At 42.8% G+C, this 12379-nt stretch overlaps 1 protein-coding gene across 2 annotated transcripts in view; it reads left to right on the forward strand.

The window, feature by feature from the left end:
• The first annotated feature begins 612 nt into the window (after window positions 1-612).
• The window catches only part of RET (ret proto-oncogene), an 85433-nt gene continuing 73666 nt past the window's right edge, over window positions 613-12379 (forward strand). For both annotated transcript variants that reach the window (XM_069863310.1, XM_069863311.1), the window contains exon 1: window positions 613-670. In XM_069863310.1, coding sequence (XP_069719411.1) covers window positions 619-670 — 52 coding nt within the window. In that variant the 5' untranslated portion in view covers window positions 613-618. The remainder of the gene's footprint in view (window positions 671-12379) is intronic.

The following is a 12379-nucleotide window of genomic DNA, read 5'->3' on the forward strand; positions in this document are numbered from 1 at the left end:
CTCGAGAGAGAATTTACTACTTGACTAGTTCTTGCTGGGTGAAACCCCACCGGGTATCCATCCCCCTGCGGAGTGCGTCTCCTTGCTGTTCCCTGGGGGTTCTGGAGCGAGAAGGCTGGGAAGGACCCGAGCTGGAGCTGCTGCTCCGTGTCCGCCTCCAGCTCTCTCCGTGCCGCGGCAGCACGGGCTGCGGGGAGGGAGGGGAGGCCGCATTTCCCTGCGGGACCCGGGAGGCGAGGCGGCCGGGCCCGGCTCTCCTGTAACCGGGAGGGACCCGGGGTGGGGTGAGGGGGGGGTGGGGGTGCGGCGTTTGCTATCGGCAAACCAAACCAACAAACCCTGCCGAGGATTAATTATTCAAGACGTTTAATGCGTGCGGGGCGGGGAGGCGGCCGGCCCGGCTTTGTCTCGCACCTGCCGCCTCCGCGCCGCCCCCCGGCCTCGCACCTCGGGGGGCGCTGGGGGCGGGGCGGGGCGGGGGCGCCGCCGCCTTCGCCTCCTCCCGCACAGCCCGGCGGGCGCCGCGCCGGGAGCAGCATCCTCCCCGCTGCCTGCAGCCCCGAGCATGGGCAGCCCCGACTGAGACCCCGCGGAGAGCCGAGCGGAGCCGGGGAGAAGATGCTGGCGGCGGGGCAGGCGGGAGCCTTCATCCTCCTCCTCCTCTGCGGGGGTGAGTACGGACCTCGGATGCTCCGCGGCACCGGCGCGAAAATCGTTTCTCAAACAAATGAGCCTCACGCTTTTCCTTCGCTTTTTCTTATTTTTTTTTTTTTTTAAGGGCTAAGTTAGAACAGATGCGAGTTTTCCGTGTCCTGTAAATTTATGATGCGAAAGGGAAGCTATTCAAGTGTTTTTCTGGTTTAAGTTTCGAAACCGTCGTTCCTTCTCTCTTAGCCCCCCTGCTCGGAGCTCTTTGCGTCGTCAGATTAAACGGGTTTTGGATTGTTAAATGAAAATGACGCGAAGTTATCGGATGCTAACGTAGGTGATGCTACCCACTGATAGCAAGTTTCTAAAGCAAACAGAAAATCCATTCTCTCTCTCTCTTTTTCCGTGTGTTTTTGCTTGCCGATGTGTTTCTGATGTTTACATGATGAATTGAAGTAGTTGTTGCAGTTCGTGCAGCAAAGATGCGCTTCTCACAAAAAGCGAGACCCAAACCAGCTCAGCAGCTCACCGGATGGTAGAATAGAGAGTAAAGAGCAATATTAATCCTCTACTTGCTATTCTCCTTAAAATGTGCAGCTTGTTCCTTTCCTATATTATTTCAAAGTAATTCTATTAGTTCACACCACCTTAAACTACTCTCTGTAACTTGCAGAGGTTATAAAGGCTTTAGCTGATTTCAGTTTTTCTTTATCATGCTAAAATAATTATGGTTGCTTTGATTCTTCCTTTTCTTAGTACATTGTTAAGCCCTGATCTTCGTAAAAACTCACTGGCACTCTAGTCTGGCATGTCTGGGAATAAAATAAGTGGGGTGTAGTTCATCTAAACAGTTATTAGACAAAGAGAATGAGTTCTATCCCAAGTCATTTCCGTGTCAGGAAGAATTAGCCATACTTGTATTGCTAATGGATGATCTATCGCGCCTGTTTTGCTTTTATCTTTGGCAAGTCCATTCTCTTTAATGGTTTTGGCAGAATTAGGAGAAAGGTAATTTACCCTAATTCTTCAGTTTGTGGCGTATGTATTCATTAGCCAGAATGAGTCCCATGCATGTGCTTGAAAATGATTTTTGGTGATTTCCATTTAAGCTGGCAGATGAACTTACTCCTGTTACTGCTGTGATGCCTCCAAACATTGAAGTACTGAACTTAACTGGTGCTTGGAACTCCTGAACTTCTTTCTCATATGTTTCTTTTTCCTTCATTGTTTCATGTTAAGTTGGACCATCATTTGATTTTACTTTTAGTTGTATAACTTCATATGAATTTCACTCTGAAAGTCACTGGTGGAAAAGGGAGTTGTCTCTGTGTGTTCTCTCCACTCTAGATAGGTGTCTGAACCATCCTTCTTTCAGACCTAGACAGTTGGGAATCAGTTGGAAAGACTTCTTGTTAAGTGTGACCGTAAATTGTTAACTTTTGGATCTGGCTGTAGCTTAAAGGAATATTATAGGAGTTAATTTATTTGAGTAGAAGAGACTGCCAAGTAGACTTTTTTTTTAATACCACTTGCTTATACTTATAATTGCAAATATTAATGTTGTTTATGCTCTCAGCTTTGCCTGGTGAGGCTTAATACTTGATTCTGCTGCATTTTTAATAAAATCGTGGGCAAGAAAAGTTGTATACATTTAGGATCATGCTTTAGGATAATGTTAGTTAACTTCAAGGAGTCTAGCGTATTAGCAATGTTTTATGGGTGTCTGTTGCTGGAGAAGCTGTTTCACATTGTTGAGACGTATGACAATAATTGTTATTTGTGCAATAAAAGCTGAGTTCACAACAGTGATTATTTGAGTCATTATGGCTTGAAGATTTTAGCAAAATGCCTGTGTGTGTGGAGTTCCAGTTTAGAAACAGAACTGCGCTGCCCCAGTCCACTGGCAGGAGGAAGAAGGCAGTGAAACTTCAGTGGGCTCCATCCTAAGGGAGGGCCAGAGATTTTTCAATGGTAACTGCCGTGCTCCTCCTGGGTGTTGTGAAGGAATCTCTCTCACCTGGGCAAGACCTTGTCACAGAGGATTCCCACCCAAAGATAATGTGCAGTAATCCCCTTGCGCTCACCTCCTGTTGGTTGGTTTGTCTTTGGGTTATCTAACTGGGGGGTTGGAAAGCTGAAAGCTGCTGTAGTTCTTCAAAACGTGCTCACAGTTAACCCAAAGGATTTCTCTGAGTTGGAATGAGATTCCATTTTACTGAGTGAGCTGGATTAATCAATCTGGTGAGCATCCTGTTAGCCGAAAGGATTATATCTGGTTCTTTTGTTTTGGCGGGCTTCAAAAAGCACACTGGGCCATTTGTTCTGAAGCAGAAAGGCTGCAGCCGCGCTGCTTCTGCACCATAAGCAGTGCGTGAGTGTCCTGCAGGCAGCAGCCTAGAAACAGCAAAAATAAAAGGAAAGTTTGTCCTCAAATTAAGACTTCTGTGTCTCTTTGGTATCGATTAAAAGAAATGCAGTTTTTTCTTACGGAGTGTTGCGTGTGTTATTTTCAGAAGTTTTACATCTTGTCAGTTGTCGGGCTGCAGGGTGTTTACTTGCACACTGCGTTGTGTGGCTGTTTGGCACCAAGGTTTTGATTTATTTCTGAAAGCTCATTCATGGAAGAGAAGGACCTTATTCAGTTAAGTGTAGAGAAGAGTGCCTCTGGGAAAGACTTGGTAGGATTGTCTTGTCGGGGAAAGTAATTTTTGTTATTAACAGGGATATTTTTGAAGAGATAATCTGTTTTCAGTGAATACAATAAAGTTTGTAAGCGTTACTCTATGCACGTTTTGTAAAATTGTAAGGGAAACCTGCTTTTACATAGAGATAATAGAGATGCTATTTAAACAGATGTGCTCTTGAATATGGATTATTCAAACTTTTTTTCTGTTTTATTGACGTGATATGAAAATACTGATTAATGTATTAGGTTTGATATTAATTTAAGTAGCGTATGGGATTGATTCTTACAGTGCATTTTCATGCTGCCAGGTTGACCATGTTTTATTTTGACAATTTACAGCAAGTTCTGGCTCAACTCGTGCATCCAGATCAAGAACAGACTTTAAAAACCAACTGTGCAAATATTGACTTCCTTCTCCCCAAAGTTTATATATTTTGTGATAGAAAATGGGTGTTTTCCCTAGAAGAGCACCTATGCAGTTCTTCCAAAAATACACCACCTGTGCACTAATGTCTTTAGATCTGAACAGTGCTAAGCAGGTTGAATGGTGGAGCACATACCTTAACTTGAGTAAGGGACCAGACTAAAGATAGACATAAATTTGTTTGTGTGCCTGTTGTTTGGCAGTGATCTGGTTTGAAAATGTGTAGTTTTGGTTTTACTTTGTTTAGGTTGTAAACCTGGATGTAGGGCAAGGGAAAAGGGATTCTGTGGAGAAAAGTGAGGCATCTCATTAGATCTTAAGTGTCCTACTTGGAGAGGGTGTAAGAGTTATGAGGAAATTTCAAACCTTGCTACTCTATCTGGTAGGAAAAAAAAGAGTATTCATTATGACACTTTGTCTCTTTCCTGCTTTATTTTTCTCAGCCCCAGTAGCTCATGCCCTGGCTCTTCCCCAGGTAGCTTGCAGCCTGCTGGTGGTGGTGCTTCCCTTCACTTTGGTCACCTGATTCCTCCTGCATGAATATGGAAACTGCTGCTTCCTTTGCACAGGATTGATTGAGGGGTTCATCCCGGTACTCCTGCTCGTTTCCAGGGAAATTGCCTGGGCCCTCCATGGCCCTCTAGGCTTAGAGTTTCTCTTCACTTTATTTCTATTCCCAAGTCCTTCACCTTTCAGTGCCTACACAAATGAAATTTTCCACTAAAACTCACAACCTGCAGCATTTTTCACTTGACAAAACGTAATGTACCTTGTTTTTAACTCATGGTAATAGGATCCATATTTGTGTTGTATTTAATTCCCTGACTTCTCATTGTTATTTTTGCTGTAGCTTCTGTCCTTCAGATGCACGTGCTTGCCTATCTGCCTGTCGTCCCGGGGCAATATGCAGTATTGGCTTGATTAGTTCTGCCAGCCAATCAGCTGGAGTCAGTCTTTAATGTTGTCCATGGGTTTTGTTAGTATCGTAAACACAGTATAAAGGAAATTAATATGAAGATTACAAAAAGCCAGAATTGTAATGCTAAAACCCTCATTAATTAGGCTTTGATGAACAGATAGGATTTCTCGTAGTATTAACGTAAGCAGTTTGCATGACCGTTTGTTCAGCCTAGAGAAGAGAAGGTTCTGAGGAGACCTTATAGCAGCCTTCTGGTACTGAAAGGGGCTACAGGAAACCTGGAGAGGGGCTCTTGATCAGGGATTGCAGGAATAGGACAAGGGGGAATGGTTTTAATCTGAAAGAGTGGAGATTGAGATGAGATTAGGAACAAATTTTTGACTGTGAGGCTGCCCAGGGAAGTTGTGGCTGCCCCATCTCTGAGGGTGTTCAAGGCCAGGTTGGATGAGTCTTTGAGCAACCCGATCCAGCAGGAGGCGTCCCTGCCCATGGCAGAGAGGTGGAACTGGATTATTTTTAAGGTCCTTTCTGACCCAAACTATTCTATGATTCGTCGACTGTGTTGATTCAGCTCATGATTACAAGATGCACAGTCAGCAACATGACCACGTTCAGTTTCCATCTATGTGTCATATTATCATGGTTTTTGAAGTTTTTTTTAATTTTCATTTTTTTAATGAAACAACAGACATGGCTCGTGAGACAACATGTACTTTGTTAATCTCTATTTCTTCCCTTTTCCCCCTGTCAGGAGGGAAAGTATTCTGTTCCATTGTTGCTGTACGTGTATTCTCAACACCACTGCACAAGCTGGTAATGAGGCAAGTAGTAATTGTGGTCTTCTCAGGATCTGAACTGAGGTAACTTGTTTGAAGGAAACCAAATACTTGCTCTTACCTCAGCACCTCATTTCACAACATCACTGCTTTATGCATACTGTGTGTTTAAAGGGGGTATACTGACAGTAAGCACTTGTTCATAGTTCCCGCTCCTCCTGGGCTGCTGTTTCCCTGTTAATGCAAACTAGCAAACAGATATGCTATGGGTTGGAAAAAATCCATACTATAGGAGCTTGGTGTTTTTTACAGAGCCTTTTTGCATAAAGGCCACTTAGTCTGTCTGCGGTGAGGAGAGGGTTTGCTTTATTCATTTATACGTTGGCATCCTTCTGCTTTCTGACAGAACCAAGAGTGGTGCCAGCTGGTGATTGACTGGAATTGTCTCTTGGTTTTGAAATGTGACTGCTTGACACACTTATTGGATGCAAGTGTTTGCATAGGTAACATTGCAAAACTGACTTTAAAGGAGGTGGTGATTCCTTGTATGAACAAGGTGTGTGTTAAAAGGATGCTTGTTTGGGATTAAAGCACATGCATGATGCAGGATCTGTTCTTAGCTCTTACTTTCTACTTCTGTTCAGTTTGGCAGAAGCAGATATTAAAAGTTGACCAAATTATTCAAAAAAACTTTAGAATTGCTTGTTCTCCAGATTATTATTATTTTTTTTTAAAAAGGCCCTCTATTACGTTTTGGAAAGTAAGCAACTGAAGGATAAATAAAGCAGTTGCTGTAGGAGAAGGATAGATTTGAGGTTTGCATATTAGTTTGGTTAGGTTAGGATTTGAGTTTGGTTAAGAGCTGTACTACAGATTTGTTCATTGTATCACACTCTTTCTCAGTTTTCTGTAAAATAACACCTTCCGTAACTTCTCCTTTGCATGCCATTGTTGGTTGCCTATCACTTAACCCTGTGCTGGGGATGGTGTAAAGTGGGGAAAAGGCATGGGAACACCATAGAGTCTCTAGAGGGATGATGCTAAAGAAAAAACAGCATCAGGGAAGGTGTAGGGAGCTGTAGAATAAAATCTGTTCAGAGGCTTCATTTCTCAAATGCGATCTTCTCTTTCATCAGCGAGGTATACTGGCCACTTGTGCGATGTTTTGGTGAAGTCATCATGAACCTTTTGACAAGTTTTCATGTTGGTACCTTGCTAGTTAACAAGGTTATTAAGGAAGTTTTTGTTAATAAAATACTAAGTCAGCTGAGATGTGAACAGCTGGGTGGATTTTGCTCTTCTTGGAGCTCAATTCTTTTAAAAAAGTTATCTTTAAAAAAAAGTATCTAAAACCATCTTATTCTTCAGATGTTTTCTCTTTTTTACTTACATAAGGAGAACACAAACCTGCTTTTCTTAAAGATCACTTCATTAAAATAGCTGAAGAGTTTCAGATTTCTGGATCTGGAAATGGGACCATAAGCATACCAGGCACATTGTTACCTAATAGAGATGTTCTGAAAATCTGCTGAGGTGAAGATCGTCATCAGCACTTTAGAGCTTCAGGGAAAATTACAGCAATCGTAGTCAAAAAAGTGAATTGAAAATTTTGTTGGGATAATAGTGCCAAAAATGTTGTTTGACTGAATTACTTCAGAAATTTGGCTAACTAAATCAGGTGATTGTAAAAAGAAAATGGATATATTACTCCTAATGGCTGTCTAATGGCTTTTCAGTGTATGCATTTAGAAAACTAATTAAACATTATATTTAACTGATATAACAAAGTTGCTTGTGTTGCTGTAATGGGTGTTTTTTTTAGTATCCATTATGGTTTTCTTCTAAGTGAGACAAATTTCAATCTTAGATAATAAAATTAAATCTAGGTTTTTCTCCTAATTCAGAGACACCAAGTTTTCTGATATGGACAATTCCATTATCTGTTCTTGTCATATGCGAAATGGCAAAGCTCATATTAGCATCAGCAGACCAGAATTTCACATTTCTCTGAAGCCCTTTAAAGAGTAGTTTTGTCACTGAATTAAAGCAGGTATCGAGTAGTCCTGTCAGCACTGCTCCAAAGCTGACTTGGAGACAAGAGTTAAATCTCCCAGTGGTTTAAAGACAGAGAAGTTTCTCTGGTTTTGTGAAGAGAAAATGCCTAATTTGGGGTAGTTCTTTACCATGCTGTTCCTACATCAAGAGCTGAGACTTCCAGATTGTTACGCAGTAAGGGTGTTGAAGAGCAGCTCCCTTTGACTCCCTTAAGAGGATACTCTTATACTGATTGCTTCTGGAGCTTATTTGTCTTTATTGACAAGGTGGCTTTTCACATCCTATTATCTAAAAGTTGAAGCGGAAAAGTATTTTTGTGCAAAGAGAAATGAGGATAGTTTATAAAATGGAAAATGGATTTGATTCTGAAGGTTATCTTCTGCACACCCTGCTACCGTGTTCCTCAAAAATTACCTCTCAGGTTGAAAGTAGCTCTGTGTTGCAGCTGTTTATCTGGGAGGAAGATACCAACCACCAGCCTTCCTGCTGTTCTGCACAGAATGGAGAGGAGAGGGAGAATTTGCATTAATACAAATAAAATAGAACATAGAGTTGAAGAAAAGCTATGGCTTACTGACATTTAGCCCATAGCAGTCATTTATGGCTAATCAGCAATTTGGGTTTTTTATATATATTAAATGAATCATGTATATTTGGATGGGAATAACCAGTATAGAATGATTAATACATACAGTCTGTGACAGCCAGTTATCTCAAAGCAGCAGGGTTTCAAATGGGTACGTACTCTAGGGCTGCAATTAGGTTTTCTTTTACAAAGAATAAAACCAGACACTGGCAAATTATATGAAAATATTCCTAAATTATATTGTCATTGCTTTGTGGCCAGCAAGACGGTGAGACAAAAAGGTGCTGTTCATGAAATCTGTATACCAGAGAGGGAGTAGGGGGATGTTAATGGATTTGGGTAGAGGATTGGTTTGATTCCGATGCTGTGAAAAGCTGGACACAATAATCAATGCCAATTTGATTATTAAGTACGGTATTCTTTAATGCAGTATCAGGCATGCTCCACCTAATGTGCATGCAACTATTGAAGCTGGTTACATGACTTTTATACTGGTTAAATGTACGTATTCATATAGATTCAGGGAAACACATTGCATATTCTTTTTTTTTTTAATAAGTGTATCTATTATAATCAGTTCTCAGTATTTATTTACATAAGTTTCTGCCCCTTGGCACATGCTCTCTGCCCTTTGGGGATCTTCTTCAGGGGTCTCTGGATGAAGGCTGTAGATCTTCCTCACAGCTGAACTTTTCAGCTCCCTTTCTTGTGCATGCTCTTAGACTTCTTGAGCCCCTTTCAATGTTGCATGCAGTCTGAATTGGTTCTTCTCCCTCTTATCATTGTGCTAGCCCCTGTTATCTGGCTTATTTAGATACAGTCACATTCTTTCCCATTTTTTCGAACTGCAAACTTGCTAAAATTCCTTATTTAAGCATAAGTATTCAGGCACAGGTTAGTTAAAAGTTATCCAAGCTAATTGTACATTTTAGTTCTAAAGTCACAAAAACTATGCATAATATTCAAATACATAATAGATTAGTAACTTAGAACAAACTTCCTTCAATAGTGTCATGTGAAGTGGTACTGTGATAACTAGGAAGTTCTGACAGGAGCTTTGGAGAACATATCCAGTGCTCATTAGTGAAAACTGCAACAAAGTACTGCTTTGGCACCTCTGGTACGAAGAGCATCAGTTTGTAAAGCATTTTAATGGAGCCTTCTCATATCTCTGAAGTACTTATGCATGTGCTTAGGTTTATCCCACATCAGCAAAGCATTTTACACTGGCTCTGCTGTATCAAAGCCCTGCAAAGAACTACAAAGAAGTTCCCCAAGTTAAAACCACGGCAGTATGTTGAGGTGCCACATTTCTTGTTGCTGGAGAGTTCCTCTGTCTTAGTGCGTACCTAGGCTAACAAGGGTCATGGCTCTGAACTGCAGGTTTTCTAGATAAGAGACTAACGCATCACAGTTACGCATAAAATCTCAAACTTCTGTTGCTGCTTTCAGAATACAAAGATGCAACTCGTTTGGAAGCAGCGTGTTTTGTTACTCAGAGCGTAGGTGGGGTTAGCTGGCACCGAGCTCTACATTGTCTTAGTTTACAGTATCCAGGCTAGCAGGTTAGAGCTAATTTGGATATATTTGTCCTACCTTGCCATCTGAGAGTTGGATGCCATGCTCCTGACCAATTGCACAATGTGACCAAAATACATGTTTGAGGCTTGTCACTGACAGCACTAACAAAGTTCTGTATGTGAGTGTGTGTGTATGTATTTAACTGGATAGTTGTACTGAGAAGCCTTCTTATAGTACAACTGATTTACCTGAGTTAGACCAGGTAAGATCTGCCTTTAAATCTTTCTGTAGGCCTGTTTTCCCTTTTGACTGCAAATGTTTGGCAATGGTTTCTGGTGCTGTGCTATGCTGGATCACTTGTGCTGCTTTTGAACTGTGAGTTATGTATTAGGTACCCCATTTGTATTGTGATAGTTGGTGTCTTTGGAAAGAAACGCAAGAACAAATTGAAAGAAATTCTGATTGTCTATTATTGCTTTTGAGCAATTCAGAGTAGAGGTTTCTCTAGTGAAGCCTGTGGATGTCATTGAAATAAAAATGACCAAGGAAGATGATTTCTGTACAATGACTCATCCCAATTATGGGGGGGGAAAAAAGGCAATGGAAGTGTTTACATTTTGGATTTGAACATAAAGGTTTTAAAGTAATGAGGGGAGAACAATATGGCTGTAATATAAATTTTATTGCGCATTTCAATTCAGCATTGCTGACATGCCCTGAATGAGGAAGCATCATGAACAGTTTTATTGCTTTGATAAAACTTTGCTTTTTCACAGTCAGAAGAGTTGTCTTAAATTGCTCTGCTAAGGACTTTTGGATAGTGAGAGAGTTTATAATGCACATTTTACAGATTCTTTTGTGTGGGTATTTTATTTTATTTAGGAAAAAAGAGAGAGAATAATGTGAACATTAAAACTTAATTTCTGCGAAGTCAGCAACAGGCAGGAGCATCTTAAATCACAGAATCATAGAATCATAGAATAACCAGGTTGGAAGAGACCCACCGGATCATCGAGTCCAACCATTCCTATCAAACGCTAAACCATGCCCCTTAGCACCTCGTCCACCTGTGCCTTAAACACCTCCAGGGAAGGTGACTCAACCACCTCCCTGGGCAGCCTGTTCCAGTGCCCAATGACCCTTTCTGTGAAGAATTTTTTCCTAATGTCCAGCCTAAACCTCCCCTGGCGGAGCTTGAGGCCATTCCCTCTTGTCCTGTCCCCTGTCACTTGGGAGAAGAGGCCAGCACCCTCCTCTCTACAACCTCCTTTCAGGTAGTTGTAGAGAGCAATGAGGTCACCCCTCAGCCTCCTCTTCTCCAGGCTAAACAACCCCAGCTCTCTCAGCCGCTCCTCATAAGGCCTGTTCTCCAGCCCCCTCACCAGCTTTGCTGCTCTTCTCTGGACTCGTTCCAGAGCCTCAACATCCTTCTTGTGGTGAGGGGCCCAGAACTGAACACAGGATTCCAGGAGCGGTCTCACCAGTGCCGAGTACAGAGGGAGAATAACCTCCCTGGACCTGCTGGTCACGCTGTTTCTGATCCAAGCCAAGATGCCATTGGCCTTCTTGGCCACCTGGGCCACTGCTGGCTCATGTTCAATCGCTGTCAATCAACACCCCCAGGTCTGCCTCCTCCAGGCAGCTTTCTAGCCAGACTTCTCCTAGTCTGTAGCACTGCACAGGGTTGTTGTGCCCCAAGTGCAGGACCCGGCATTTGGCCTTGTTAAACCTCATGCCATTGGACTCTGCCCAGTGGTCCAGCCTGTTCAGATCCCTTTGGAGCTTCCCGACCCTCCAGCAGATCGACACTTCCACCCAGCTTAGTGTCATCCGCAAACTTGCTAAGGGTGCACTCGATGCCTTCATCCAGGTCATTGATAAAGACATTGAACAGGGCTGGACCCAGCACTGAGCCCTGGGGAACCCCACTTGTCACTGGCCTCCAGCTGGATTTCACACCATTTCCCACCACTCTCTGGGCCCGGCCAGCCAACCGGTTTTCCACCCAGGAGAGTGTGCGCCTGTCCAGCCCAGAGGCTGACAGTTTCCGAAGCAGAATGCTGTGAGAAACTGTGTCAAAGGCTTTACTGAAGTCCAGGAAGATACATCCACAGCCTTTCCCTCATCCAGCAGCCGAGTCCCTTTGTCATAGAAGGCGATCAGGTTAGTTTGGCAAGACCTGCCTTTTGTGAACCCGTGTTGACTGGGCCTGATCACCCGGTTCTCTTGCATGTGCTTCATGGTAGCACTCAAGATCACCTGCTCCATGACTTTCCCTGGCACTGAGGTGCTTAATGCCCTAGAAATCGATGAATCACAGAATGGTTTGGGTTCGAAGACAATTTAAAGCTTATCCAGTTCCAGCCTCCCTGCCATGGGCAGGGACACCTCCCACTGGATCAGGTTGCTCAAAGCCCCATCCAACCTGGCTTTGAACACCTCCAGGGATAGGGCAGCCGCAACTTCTCTGGGCAGCCTGGGCCAGGGCCTCACCACTCTCGCAGGAAAAAAATCCTTTCCAGTATCTGAACTGAATCTCCCATCTTTCAGCTTAAAACCATTGCCCCTCATCCTATCTCAGCACTCCCTGATAACAAGTGCCTCCCCAGCTTTCCTGAAGTTTTGGAAATGCTAGTTTTGAGGTAAAAAATAGAAACAATTTGCAGTATTTATTCACAAACACAAGACAACTGAGGAATTACTGAGTTCAATTTTTTCAGTGTATGCATAAGTATTATAAAGATGGGTCTAACGGTAGACATGG

Source organism: Phaenicophaeus curvirostris, chromosome 9 (genome assembly GCF_032191515.1).
Source record: "Phaenicophaeus curvirostris isolate KB17595 chromosome 9, BPBGC_Pcur_1.0, whole genome shotgun sequence".
In the NCBI taxonomy this organism is placed as follows: Eukaryota; Metazoa; Chordata; class Aves; order Cuculiformes; family Cuculidae; genus Phaenicophaeus; species Phaenicophaeus curvirostris.